Source organism: Oncorhynchus keta, chromosome 13, assembly GCF_023373465.1.
Source record: "Oncorhynchus keta strain PuntledgeMale-10-30-2019 chromosome 13, Oket_V2, whole genome shotgun sequence".
In the NCBI taxonomy this organism is placed as follows: domain Eukaryota; kingdom Metazoa; phylum Chordata; class Actinopteri; order Salmoniformes; family Salmonidae; genus Oncorhynchus; species Oncorhynchus keta.
Window position 1 is genome coordinate 13,254,049 of NC_068433.1, and position 14,420 is coordinate 13,268,468.

Genomic DNA, 14,420 nt, shown 5'->3' on the forward strand with positions numbered 1-14,420 from the left:
TTGGTTTATAGATGGTCAATGAAATTGAGCAGTTTCTATCCATATACCGTGTCTCCAAGATGCCACACATGTCCACCCTATAATAAAGTTGTATTCTAGACTATTGGTAATATAATCGTACCATGTTGGAAAACTGCACCAATCAATACATTAGAATCAATTAAAGAATTTGTCATTTAATATCTGTTCTAGAACATTTGACAGATGCAACATTTCCAAATATTTAAATTATAGACAATGTTGCTACCGGTGTTATATTTATCCATGGTTGCCAATTTGAGCATTTTGGCAAATATTTGCACATGGGAATATAGAAGTATTTCTCTCAATACCTCAATAGTTCACTATAATGGACACGAAGTAATGACAGCGCAAGATACATTGTAATGATGTTTACTGAGATTATGCAGAAGTCAGTGTACAGAAGAATTATTCATAAATAGTGAAAAAGTAGGCTGACTATGGACACCCATTGTCTTTTAAGTAAGAAAACAAAACAATGGTAAAGTGTTACATGTTTGTCTAATTAATTTTGCAGTAAAACTTAACCTACACACATCTGGCCCCTGGGTGTGCGTGTCGCTGCGTGAATGCCGCTACTGTCTCTTTAAATTTACCCAGGAGCCCCTTAAGGAGCCCCAGGGGCCCCAAGCTCGGCTCCCCACCCTAAAGAGCCTTAAAATACAAACAAGAGGCCGCTATAGCTCATCATGGACAGGAGAGGCTCACACCCGAAGAAGGATATAAAACCGACCAAATATCGTGGCGATATATGAAAAGTTAACTTTGCTCCAGGTTGCGTGCGTGGGGGGACGAGGGGCACCCAAAAAGCGATGTGTCCGTTCGTGGTCTAGATCGCTTGCAAAACGCGTGCTGGACGATTCTCTAAAAATACAGTTCCTACCTGGTCTATCAAAGCGAATTGAAAACATTAGTAAATAGTGTAACGTTGCAGAGTAATGGAAGAGATAGAGACCGGGGAGAGCGAGCCTGTGGTCCTTCCGTGTGCTGAGCAGGCAGATTCTCTCTCATTAATAATAAGCGGAGAGGAGGAAGCGACGCAAGAGCAAAGTGACTTGGGACACTGTTCAGGAGGTAAAGATTGTAATGTTTTGTTTCGATAGTACGGAGACTCGACCCTTAGTCTGCTCTCCACCCTTTGTCACAGTTAATCTGTGTGACGGACAATGCCATCTCGCAGCATGGCCCTCTTGTCTCAGTGGCTCCACTATAAACAAAGGCAAAATACCATGCTGGTTGCTTGCTGTGATGCACAGTCGCCACCCAGCGGAAACTAGCGGCGGCTAACTCATCTAAATGGAGTCGCTGCCCGGTTTCTGATGGCGGGGGTTCCGTGCGAAAATAGAATATTTTCCACAGATTAACGATTTTATTATGATCCCCAATTATTGTGTCTGCTTATTTCTAACGGAATACATATATCTGGTAATGTCGGGGTATGTGATAGAGCCATCTGAGAACTATAAATAGAATTATACGTTATAGAGCTTTGAAATGTACTGCTTCATTACCAGGAACAACCTATAGCTATTGCATGTGAATCTCTTAACTCTTTCTCTCACACACTCTCTCTTTCCTAGAGAAGGACGGTCTGACCAATGGCCAGGTGGGCGATGATGACGAGGAAGAGATGGTGACCCCCCTTTGGTCCCCGGGCACCAGCTACTGGAGTGTCACCGAGGGTCCGGACTCCCCCTTCCTCCTTTCTCCCATCCCGGGCCCCTCTGGATGCAAAGAGAAGGTCCAATGCGCCTCCCGACCCGGCCTCAGCCGCATCCCGGGCAGGGATCATCGGCGCTATTACCACGAGTACTGGCGCAGCGAGTTCCTGATGGACTTTGACCCCCGTCGCCACGGCATGATCTGCATGGTGTGTGGGAGCTCGCTGGCCACGCTCAAACTCAGTACCATCAAGAGGCATATTAGACAGAAGCACCCGGACTCTCTGCTGTGGAGCGCGGCCGACAAGGAGGTGATCCGCTCGGGCTGGGAGAGCCACCTGAGTCTGGAGGGGGGCCAGAGGCTGTACTGTCCGGCCGGAGGGGTGGCCGCCATCTCCCAGGGACAGGAGGAGGAGCTGCTGGACTGTGCTCGCCACTCCACTGGTGGGTGGGGGTTTCTGAAGACTGGGATGGAATAAAATGTCATGGCCTAGTTTGATGATAAGAGTTTCAGGATCTTGTACTTGGTGGCAGTATGAGCATGTCTGTTAAGTGTTTATGTTGTACAGTCATGCTCATACGGCCAAGATCCACTTTTACAGTCGTGTAAGAGGGTGATGTCATTGTGCAGTGGCTTTATGTGGTCGTAAGAAAAAAGGCTGCTCTTGTACCAATGATCTTAACCTGAATTGTCTTTTTACAGATGGTTATGTATTACATTTTTATGTGAATGTCAAACTATATTTTTTGATTTACCTTAACATTTAAACTGCATATCCCCTCTCCACTTTACCTCTCATAGGAAAACCTGGTGGTATGGTGTCCCCCAAACTCCAGCCCCGGTCTCCGACCCCATCACCCCCTCCCTCAGTCCCCCTCCAGCAGGAAGACCTCCCCGGGCCCTCTGCCAAGACCCTGGAGCGCTACCTGAACGACTCGCTCCACGCCTGGTTCCGACAGGAGTTCCTCATGGAGTACCAGGCGGAGGAGGGCAGGCTGGTGTGCATGGTGTGTGGCCGCCCACTGCCCTCGCTCCACCTGGACCACATCAAGAGCCACGTGCTGGACATCCACCCCCAGTCGCTGGTCTACAGCTCGGAGGAGAAGCACTGCATCCTGCAGACTTGGGCCCAGACACATGGTGAGACTGAGGGAGATAGGACGTGGGGGTGGTAACAGGACCGGGAAGGGAGCTGTGGCTTCCTCTTTGTCATTGTTATGATTAAGGGCATTGATGAAGGCCGAAACATCAAGCTTTTAATAGTTGCTTGAATAAAATGTGTTTTTAATGGTGAGCTAGCATTGCAGCCTTTTCATTTCAGTCACTGTGGCTTTAGGACGTTTTATCAGCTTCTGTATGTGTGTGTTTTGAAGTGACTAGGACTGATTTTATTTTTGTTACATTTGTATGTCTCTGTGTACAAAGGTTAACCAGTTACATAGATTTGTTCTGCAGCACTGATCTAAAATGGCTTTTGTTCTGATAACAATTGATACGCTGATTAATAGCCATTTATATCCTTGAATATACACTGAGCATACCAAACATTAGGAACCTCTTCCTCATATGGAGCGGCAGGTAGCCTAGTGGTTAAAGAGTTGGACTTGTAACCGAAAAGTTGCAAGATCGAATCCCCGAGCTGACAAGGTAAAAATCTGCCATCCTGCCCATGAAAAAGGCAGTTAACTTGCTGTTCCTAGGCCGTCATTGGAAATAAGAATTTGTTCTTAACTGACTTGCCTAGTTTAAATAAAGGTAAAATAAATATTGAGTTGCCCTCAGAACAGCCTCAATTAATCGGGGCAGGGACTCTACAAGGTGTTGAAAGTGTTCCACAGGGATGCTGGCCGATGTTGACTCCAATACTTCCCACAGTTGTGTCAAATTAGCTGGATGTCCTTTGGGCGGTGGAGCATTATTGATACACAGGAAACTGTTGAGCATGAAAAACCCAGCAACGTTGCAGTTCTGGACACAAACCGGTGCACCTGGCACCTACTACCATACCTTGTTCAAAACCACCTAAATATTTTGTCTTGCCCATTCACCCTCTGAATGGCACACATACACAATCCATGTCTCAACTGTCTCAAGGCTTAAACATCATTCTTTAACCTGTCTCCTCCCTTTATCTACACTGATTGAAGTGGATTTAACAAGTGACATCAGTAGGGGATCATAGCTTTCACCTGGATTCACCTGGTCAGTCAATGTCATGGAAAGAGCAGGTGTTCTTAATGTTTTGTATTCTCAGTGTTTATATCCCTTACTAAACTCTCATTCCTCAACCCCACCCCATCCCTCCATATCAGAATCCGACCCTCTAAACGACTTCATCAAATCTGAGCCCAACACCAAAGACGAGAGAGATGCTGGGGTGGACTTCTCTGAAGACCTGGAGACCATTCAGATCGGCTCAGACACGTATGCAGAGGACAACGATGAGGCGTTATCCGAGATACAGGACGTGGGTGTTGGCGTTGGTGGAGCTCCAGAGATGACCTCTCCCATACACCCTCTCCCTCTCCACCAACCCAGGAAGAGGCGTCTCCGTGGGGGCTTCCCCTGGCGGCTGCGCCTGGACTACATGGTGGCCTACGGACCCCAGGGTCGTGGCACCTTCTGCATGGTGTGCTCCCAGGCCCTGCCCATGGCCAAGGTGAGCAGCTTCCGCCGCCACATCCAGGAATGCCACCCTGAGACCACCAGCCTGGCCCGGGAGGAGAGGGATGCCATGGCCGAGGCCTGGACCAAAGAGGCTCCCATGGAAGACAACCCTGCCGTGCAGATGAAAGAAGGTAAATATTCTAAGTTCCAACCAATGTAAAAGACAGACTGTAGCTACTTTCAGAGAAAGAGGAAATATTAAGTGATTCACCAATTGGTTTCTGCCCTCTTACTGACTGACCCCCCTCCCTCCTCCCTCTCTGACAGAAGTAGTCCCCAGTGACATTGTCATTCTCCCTGTGGCGAGAGAGATTGCCGACAACAACAACAACCGGACCACCAAGATGGCCACCACCAAGGCCGTAAAGAAGGAGGAGGGGGTCACCACCATGCCTGCCACTCCGGGGCGCCACGGCCACTACCCGGGCAAGGACCAGCGGCGGAACTACCAGGTGCGCTGGAGGATGGAGTTTCTGATGGACTATGACTGCCGGAGACACGGGTTGATCTGTATGGTGTGCGGGGCAACGTTAGCCACTCTCAAAGTCAGCACCATCAAGAGACACATTCAACAGGTTCACCCTCATTCTCTGGTGTATGGCCCCGACGAGAGACAGCAGGCCCTGCTCAGCTACAACCAGACTGCCCTGCACTTCGTCCACTCGGATGACTGTTTCTCCTCACAAGACCACGGACACACGGCACTCGGACAGACGACTGCCGGCCTCTTTGTCCGCTAGGACGAGGGGCGCCAGGCATGGTTGTTCTCTATCCACCCCACTTTCCTTCCTTTCCAAGTCTCTCTTTCTCAGGAAGTTAGAAACAAGGCTTGGTAGAGGTCTGTCATGAGTTGTGCAGCGACTGACACAGTTGGTGATTGTTTCAGCGAGCATACAATATAGCACTTCCTGTCCCAAAAATGTACTAAACCTAGATTTGGATGTGCAGGTGATTGAATGAGAGGGTGTTAGAGGTGAATTGCTAAAGACAATGAACAACACTTAAAGATGTGACCATCTTTAGTGACTCAATTACATCCCGTTATTTAAAAAGGAAATTCCTTGTTTACAATGAGGTAAATAGGCGTCCTCCAGAGATTTATCTCATTCTTGAATTAGAAGATCTCATCTTCCATGTCTTCTCCAGTGTCACAGCACTATTGTTACAATGGCCCACAGCTATTTCTGATGATCTTATTAGCAAAACAAAGCTGCACACACAAAAATCTATGTAAATAGTGTTGAATATTTGAATTATGATTTACTTTTACAAGCACTTTTACACGTGGTTTTTACAAAAAATGTTTGTAATTACGGCCATTTTTTCTACTTCACTGATAAAATGAAACGATGTCACGTGAATGTCATTTTGCATGGGAATTCTGAAGTCATGCATGATTGTGGAGGGATTGCCTTCTACAGCTGAAGCACTTAGTTTATGAGAGCATTCTAGCTTTATTTATAGAAGATTTCACATGCAAGGCTTCCATTTCAGTAACTCACATATTACAAGGTTTATGCAACAATGAACAACAATTAACTACATAAAAATAAAAAAAAATGGCAACAGCATCAGGAAATAAATCACCAAATTAACCACCTCTGAAATGACCCCCTCACTCGCCCTTATTTCAGTGACCTCTGAAATATCACTCCACCAGGAAAAAGAACAACTCAGGGATTGTCTGTTTTTCCATCTGTGCTTGCTTGTTAGCTTGTCAAAATTAGCGCATACATTGGTTGTCATTAATTTTAATTGTTTAACTGTCAACTGTAGTTAAAAAGGGTCCTATCGGATTCCAACAACAGTGAAAGTAAAGTTGTCCAGTGCACAGCTGGAACAAACGACAGGCAACAAAAGAGTGTGAACGACAAACTACACTTACCATGACAACAGTTTACAACCCATGGACTTAACTGTCTCATTCAAAGAACCAAATGGCAGCATTTGTCCAGTTGTTATGTGGAGAGGAAGTGACATCAGTGTTGAATATCACTTCCTCTAACCTAAGCTGCCTGTGTTGCTGACTTCGGCTGTGTGAAAACGTTACTGACTTTCAAATCCTTGCTTTCTCTGTACTTGTTTCCTCAATTCCTCTCAAAGCGCATTGCAGGTCCAGGGGGAGGGGGGACCTTCGATCTTCTCTAATGTGCTTTGAGAGTTGAGGAAACAAGGATGGAGGAAGCAAGGATTTGACAGATGTTTTCAGACACAGCCCAAGTTGACGCAGTGGGCATTTTGGCATACAGGGGATGGGCAAGGAGAGGTGAAATAATTCCATCTGAGCTTGGAGCGGCCACGGAATCAGGTTGTAAGAAGCTTTGTGACTCAGCACTTAAATGTACAAAAATAGGACTTAAATATGGCAAAGTGATTGAATAAGAATACACCTTGTCTATTGCAATGATTTACATGTATGTTTGTGTCAGTGTGTGTATAGGGGGCACGTTAAAAATACCCTTTGGTGGTACTTCGTTAGCTTGGGTGAGGACAAGCAATTATCTTTTTTTTAAGGGACTGATTTCATTGTCTTCCCTCTATTTCTTGTTTCTCGAGTATCCGCCCTGTATTCAACCTGTACATGGCAAAAGGTTGATATGCATTCTGTCCTCAATGAGCCTTGTAATAAAAAGAAGGATCTGAATAATATTGTCTGACTGGTTATCTGGGGAATGTAGAAAACATTTTGGTAAAACTGGACTAGTCAACGGTCATTTGTAGACACATCCGGTGATAACCATAAATGAATGCATGCATTAATACCGGATTGGGTTTACCATGGCTATTAAATAAGGAACTACTTTAGGTTTCTCAACATGCAGGGCTAAAATAAATAGCTACAGTATAATCCTCTGATCAAAACCAGTCATATTACCTTCCATCTGTGCAAACTGGACCCAATCTTATTTTTTTTTATTGTTTTAAATCTTGACTCAATTTAATCCCAACGGTTAAGACATGCTGAAATATTTACTTCACAAAGTTGTAGAGCAGACCACAGATGGACAAACATCACCCCAAATCTTGTCCTTGACATTTTTTATTTTCACTTTGACATCAGGACAGGGATCACAATGTTTTCAAGCTCCAGAATGTGAACTAGTCATTAATAACTATCAGATCTGAGATGTTGGTTACCAATACAATCAAAAGCAAAACAAAGACTGCCAAAGAGAAAGAAATTCCTTCAAAATCTCCCCTGAAAAAACCCACTCCTGCAAGAATTTGATTTTTTATAAGATAGGAAGGCAATGTGTCAAGGAAACTTTTTCAAATGTGCATGTAGATTTATCATATTTTGCACTAAATCAAGACTAAAGTAAGGTCGTCTGCATTATAATCTATTGAAAACATAGGTAGCATTGCCTTCCTTCAATGACAAAGCGCCCCATGAAAATCCTGACTGTCTGGAACACCTATTCATCGTGAGGTCCTCATCAGGGCTACTGAAGGTTCCTTTCGCCCAGCATCACAAGGACAGTGGTTTACAGACATTGGATACGTTCAACTGTGGGTGGGTGAATGTGTGGGAGTGAGAAAAAAACAACATCTAGAACAAAAGTCCAATAGTGTGAGTTAATGAGTGGAGGGTTGGAGTAAGACTTCTCTATTGAAGCAAGTAGTGTGTCCAGTGACTTGGGATTAACTGTCACGGAGTTGGATATACACACACATGCACAAGGAAACCAAGAAGCTTTGCTGCTCCAACTATGTGAGGCAGTGTGACCACTGACAACATTGGGGCCCAATATGAAACACTGGTTCGCATGCATGAAGATATGTGTTCCATCAATGTTGCAGGGTAACGTTCAGCAGTTAAGACATTTGAGTAGTGATGAGAGGCAATGTGAGAACGCTCAAGTTGTTACAACAGTAGTCGTTTAGCTTTAGTGCAAAATGTAGAGGGATTGCTCTGAAAATGACACGCAAACTTAAGTTTGGGCACAATGTCTATGAATATTAACAATCACAGTAGGAGCTAGAACCGGCCATTATATTTTTCCCCATCTACAAATTGCTTTTAAAATCCCTTTCGAAGACACTTTGCCATCACAGAAACGTAGCAGTAGCCTTAAAATAGTTGACCACAGTTTTTATTGAAATCATCAAATAATTATCTGAACAAAACAAATTATATGATACAGCCTGTATATAAAGTGTGAAAATGTGTTTCCAGCTTTATGCAATGACATTCACATCATGGCATTCAAATAAAAAAAAACACATTGCATTTGAGGCTGCTGAGAGGAAAATGGCACGGCACAAATGGAATGGCCTCAAACACCTGAAAACCATGTGCTTGATGTATTTAAATCCATTCCACTGACTCCGCTCCAGTCATTACCACAAGCCCGTCCTCCCCAATTAAGATGTCACCAACCTCCTGTGACTACAACACCCACCAGACCTCTTCTTGAACCCATCGTTTCGTTGCGGTTATACTGCTAACTACCTTCCAAAAAAGCGAACAGTCTTTGAACCCATATCCAACCGTTTTCCAAGAGGTCTCACTGGAGAAGTCAAGCAGTTATGAAGCTCCATGAAGATACTATGGAGCATTTTACCGAGATAAAAAGGGAGTCTACAGCAGCAATCCTATAAGTAATAATCATATCACTAACAATTATAATAAAAACAGGTGAACTTGAGACTTTGATGACTTGAACATTTAAAAAAAAAAAAAAAAAATTTAAAAAAGAGTTATGGCGGCTGTAATTGGGAGTTCCCCTTTTCTAAGCAGCGCCAACTTGTTTCACACAGCAGAGAAAGACAGAGCCTGTTGGATGCATTTGGTAAAGTGTGACTACAAATCAAAATGGCGTGAACTACACCAAAAGTATCACAGCTGGTTCAGTGTTCCAATCCTTTTATTTCAACCTGCTCATGGGATTTGAAGTTCAGTGCATTGCAGAAAACGTTATACATACAAGCCTAAGGTGAAGAAAACAACTCCATAACAGGCCAATCAGTAACAGTGAAATCCCAGTACCAGGTTCAAAACAACTTTTTTTTGTTTAGCCATACAAACTGCCACACAGAGAGAAGGAAAAAGACTAGCCACAAATTACACCCAAAAGTTTATTTATCAGTTAGCTCTTTTTTTAAAAACTTTTTTGGAATTTATTTTTTACTTATGTTCAGTGAAAGGCATAGTTAAAAAGTACAGACATCTGCTTTTTGCGAAACAAACACTGGTCCTAACTCGTCAATGATACTCCCTACACCCTCGCAACTTTACACTACAATACCAGGTCAGTCTAGTTCACTTGACCCCTGCATCAAAGACAGGTGTTATGCCGAAGCGTTACATCACTTCCTCCCGTTAGAGACGCGTTTCCTGCCGGCGCAGTAGGCACCATTCTTTTTCTAAATTCTTGTAGTTAAGCTGAGCGGTTTACATTGAATATTGAGTAGCATTTTAGATGTTTTTTCTACCTAGCTGGTTCAGTGCAGATGGTAGGTGGGAGGGAGACAGTAGGGAAAGAGAAGGGAAAGGGGTTTAAGATGGGATAAATGTGATGAGGATGGTGATTAAGATGTATGAGGCTCAATCATTCAGCTTTCGTACGCTTGATGGCTCCAGGGAGTTTCTCTTGCAGCCTGGAAGAGAAAAGAGAGACAAAATAAAAACCATCAGAATATACCAATGATCACATGACAGCACTGACACTAAGTTTAGGTAGATTGAACTCTGACATCCTGTTGACAGAGAAGAGTACATTGAAACAGTCTTGGGTTGGGACTACTTACTTGGCCATTGTGGTGTTAACTTGAGTACGTGCGATTTCCATGTAGTGATCAATCTGGGTCTGGGGAAGAACGAGAGGGAGGCAACTGAGTTTTATAGTCATTTACAGTCAGACTCAAAACAGACCTGATCTATAAAACAATGTCTTGTTGTGCAAACAAAATTATAAACTGGTTCGAGCCCAAAATGCTAATAGGCTGACAGCCGTGGTATATCAGACCGTATACCACAGGTATGACAAAACATGCATTTATACTGCTCTAATTACATTGGTAACCAGTTTATAATAGCAATAAGACACCTCGGATGCATGTGGTATATGGCCAATATACCACGGATCAGGGCTGTAGTAAGCAGACACTCCACATTGCGTCTTGCATAACAGCCCTTAGCCGTGGTATATTGGCCATATACCACACCTCATGACGTTGCCCTCTTTGGGTACAGCAAGCCCCATCCCCCTCTCCCCATCTCCTACACCCAGGCTGCTGTGGTCAGAAAGAGGCCGTAAATTCCTGGAGGAGATGATATCCTCATGGCCACAGTATAGAGACAGAGTGAATGTTCATAGAACAAAGTAATGTCTTCCATCTCACAGAACTTGAGGTCCGAACAACATTTATGTTCTGGAGAAGGTATACAAGATCGTTGAAGAATCCAGCTACGAACTGGTCCGTTTGGTACAATTTTGTGAAACTCATGGGAGACAATACGGCCACATTACCATAACGCCGTTTATATAATAGCCTCAGATATGAGGCTTACATCTAATTGTTGAAAAGTTGAATGAGTCAGGATGATGCCGTTTCTGAAATTGTGTAATGTGATTTTGTACTGTTTAAATTAAGGAAACTCCAATTCCCTTGAGTTTAACTAAATCAGAGGACCGCCCATGAGCACAGTTATGGTCGGGCATCCTGGGACAGGCCCTTTTCTCCTCTCCCGAATTAAACCCCCACTTTGATAATTTCTCAACAGACCATGTTGCTCTCAATTACGAGAGGACAAAGGTTGCAGACCAGAATGCTGAATCTTTTAACCATCCCACGTGGTTAAACTCAAGACAATCGATACCGACAGAATAAGAACAAGTCTGATATTAATTACTAGTCTGCAGCTAGGAATTCGTTATCATTGAACGCCAAGACAGCCAACCGCCGAAACATCTATTCTATAACGACATTAATGATTGTCACTCTGAACTACCCATTCTGAGAAAGAGAGGACGGACAGACTCTCCAACAGAAACAAACTTTTCAGAGGACCGACGACACACTGAGTGTAAATATATATATATCGATTGCAATTGTTCCCGAATGAGTGAGCGTTCATGTGCAAAGGATTAGCATTTCAATTGTTATAATTATCAACTCTGTAGTGACTTCTCATCTGACCCCCACTCCCCTTTTGTCTAACAAGCCGCCATGCCGGTTTAGCCCACTAGGGCACATTCCCCTATCATTTCTTGTAACCATATTTACTTTGTTTGTTTGTTTGTTTGTTTGTTTGTGTGTGCACTTCTGTGATTGTTAGGTTAGTTAATAAATAAAATGATTGAAGACAATTGATGTATGGATGACTCATAGTGAAGACTGGGTTAGTGCAGATAACCAACAATTTACGGCATTTGGAATGAGACTAACGTGAGGTAAAGAATTCATTAATCAGAAGACTATTGATCAGATATGAAAATATCTGATTATATTAGGAAAATTATAACTTTGTAATCTGAATATTTTCTTTGATACCCCGACTTCCTAGTTATAGTTAAATGATTAATCAGTTTAATCGCGTAATTAGAGTCATTTAATAAAGATTCATCTTCAGTTTAATGATGCCAAAGACGACACCTCCTTGTGTCTTATTGCGTAATTAGAAGTCAAGAGCTAAAAACACATCTAGTCAGATACCATTACTTACAGTATTACGGTTGTTATGGTTACTTTGCATACTATGTGTTTAGAAGAGTAAAATGCTGTCCTTAAATGTTATTTGTCACATGCACCGACTACAACAGGTATTAACCAACAATGCTGTTAAGAAAATCCCCATGCTTGGACCATGTTAGTTTATTGGTGATGTGGGCATCAAGGAACTTGAAGCGCTCAACCTGCTCCACCTCAGCCCCGGTGAAAATGGGGGCATGCTCAGTCCTCCTTTCCTGTAGTCCACAATCTCATTTGTCTTGATCACGTTGAGTCAGAGGTTGTTGTCCTGGCACCACACTGCCAAGTCTCTGACCTCATCCCTATAGGCTGTCCGTCGTTGTCGGATATGAGGCCTACCACTGTTGTGTCGTCAGCAAACTAAATGACTGTTGGATCGTGCCTGGCCATGCAGTCATGAGTACGAAGGGAGTATAGGAGGGGACTGATCACGCACCCGAGGGGCCCAAGTGTTGAGGATCAGCATGGCAGATGTGCCGTTACCGACCCTCACTACCAGAGGGCGGCTCGTCAGGAAGTCCAGGATCCAGTTGCAGAGGGAGGTGTTTAGTCCCAGGGTCATTAGCTTAGTGATTAGCTTTGAGGGCACTATGGTGCTGAACGCTGAGCTGTAGTCAATTAATTGCATTCTCACATAGGTGTTCCCTTTGTCCAGGTGTGAAAGGGCAGTGTGGAGTGTAATAGACATTGCATCATTTGAGGAACTGTTGGGGTGGTAAGCAAATTGGAATGAGTCTAGGGTTTCTGGGATAATGGTGTGGATGTGAGCCATGACCAGCCTTTCAAAGCATTTTATGGATACAGACGTGAGTGCTACGGGTCGGTAGTCATTTAGGCAGGTTACCTTAACTGTTCTTGGGCACAGGGACTATGGTGGTCTACTTAAAATATGTAGGCATTACAGATTCGGACCAGGAGAGGTTGAAAATGTCAGTGAAGACACTTGCTAGTTGGTCAGTGCATGCTCAGAGTACAAATCCTGGTAATCCGTCTGGCCCAGTGGCCTTGTGAATGTTTCCCTGTTTGAAGGCCTTACTCACATCAGATGCAGAGAGCGTGATCACCTGGCTGTGCTGCTGCTCCAGTTTCAACTGTTCTCCCTGTGATTATTATTTGACCATGCTGGTCATTTATGAACATTTGAACATCTTGGCCATGTTCCGTTATAATCTCCACCCGGCACAGCCAGAAGAGGACTGGCCACCCCACATAGCCTGGCTCCTTTAGGTTTCCTCCTAGGTTTTGGCCTTTCTAGGGAGTTTTTCCTAGCCACTGTGCTTCTACACCTGCATTGCTTGCAGTTTTAGGTTGGGTTTCTGTACAGCACTTTGAGATATCAGCTGATGTACGAAGGGCTATATAAATAAATTAGATTTGATCACAGTCGTCCAGAACAGCTGATGCTCTCATGCATGTTTCAGTGTTATTTGCCTTGAAGCGAGCATAGAAGCTATTTAGCTCGTGTCACTGGGCAGCTCTCGCCTGTGCTTCTCTTTGTAGTCTGTAATAGTTTGCAATCCCTTCCAAATCTGACGAGCGTCGGAGCCGGTGTAGTACGATTCGATCTTAGTCCTGTATTGACGCTTTGCCTGTTTGATGGTTCGTCGGAGGGCATAGCGAGATTTCTTGGAAGCGTCTGGGTTCGAGTCCCGCTCCTTGAAAGTGGCAGCTCTAGCCTTTAGCTCAGTGCAAATGTTGCCTGTAATCCATGGCTGCTGGTTGGGTTATGTACATACAGTCAATGTTGGGACAACGTCCTCGATGCACTTATTGATAAAGCCAGTGACTGATGTGGTGTACTCCTCAATGCCATCGGAAGAATCCCGGAACATATTCCAGTCTGTGCTAGCAAAACAGTCCTGAAATTTAGCATCTGATCACTTTTTTTAAATGATATAGACCAAGTCACCGGTGTTTCCTGCTTTAATATTTGCTTGTAAGCAGCTATCAGGAGGATAGAGTTATGGTCAGATTTGTCAAACGGAGGGTGAGGGAGAGCTTTGTACGCACCTCTGTATGGAGTACAGGGGGTCTAGAATTTTTTGCCCCCCTGGTTGCACATTTAACATGCTGATAGAAATTAGGTAAAACTGATTAAAGTTTCCCTGCATTTAAGTCCCCGGGCACTAGGAGTGCTGTCTCTGGATGAGCGTTTTCCTGTTTGCGTATGGTGGAATACAACTCATTGAGTGCAGTTTTAGTGTCAACTTCGGTCTGTGGTGGCATGTCGACAACCACGAAAAATATAGGCCTCATTTATGTAAATACAGGCTCATTAAGTAAAGGGAATAACTTTATTTAACCGGACACTGAAAGCCATCTTGTCACTGACAGTAAAACGGACTTTGCATGTCGAATCAGCCTTGTGCTATAAC

General features: G+C 43.9%; 2 protein-coding genes across 5 annotated transcripts in view; one reads left to right on the plus strand and one right to left on the minus strand.

The window, feature by feature from the left end:
* Positions 1-634: 634 nt before the first annotated feature.
* Positions 635-6,999, plus strand: LOC118391890 (zinc finger translocation-associated protein-like). 2 transcript variants are annotated; one of them, XM_035783373.2, is made up of 5 exons: positions 635-1,095; positions 1,602-2,126; positions 2,485-2,823; positions 3,996-4,481; positions 4,621-6,999. In XM_035783373.2, the coding sequence occupies exons 1-5, from the start codon at positions 960-962 to the stop codon at positions 5,088-5,090; spliced, it is 1,956 nt and encodes a 651-aa protein (XP_035639266.1). In that variant the 5' UTR covers positions 635-959; the 3' UTR covers positions 5,091-6,999. The 2 variants fall into 2 exon arrangements, with proteins under 2 accessions (XP_035639266.1, XP_035639265.1); XM_035783372.2 differs by having other exon boundaries at positions 636-1,095; positions 4,618-6,999.
* A 373-nt stretch (positions 7,000-7,372) lies between these two features.
* Positions 7,373-14,420, minus strand: part of rtn3 (reticulon 3) — a 33,877-nt gene continuing 26,829 nt past the window's right edge. For all 3 annotated transcript variants that reach the window (XM_035783369.2, XM_035783370.2, XM_035783371.2), the window contains 2 exons: positions 10,102-10,160; positions 7,373-9,951 (listed from right to left, as the gene is read on the minus strand). In XM_035783369.2, the coding sequence (XP_035639262.1) occupies positions 9,903-9,951; positions 10,102-10,160 (108 nt within the window). In that variant the 3' untranslated portion in view covers positions 7,373-9,902. The remainder of the gene's footprint in view (positions 9,952-10,101; positions 10,161-14,420) is intronic.

Excerpts from the sequence above, each read along its gene's own strand:
- LOC118391890 (XM_035783372.2), top strand. The coding sequence starts at position 960 with ATGGAAGAGATAGAGACCGGGGAGAGCGAGCCTGTGGTCCTTCCGTGT. Across the intron at positions 2,824-3,995 it reads GACTTGGGCCCAGACACATG|AATCCGACCCTCTAAACGAC; the intron begins GTGAGACTGAGG and ends CCTCCATATCAG. Across the intron at positions 4,482-4,617 it reads TGCCGTGCAGATGAAAGAAG|AAGTAGTCCCCAGTGACATT; the intron begins GTAAATATTCTA and ends CCTCTCTGACAG.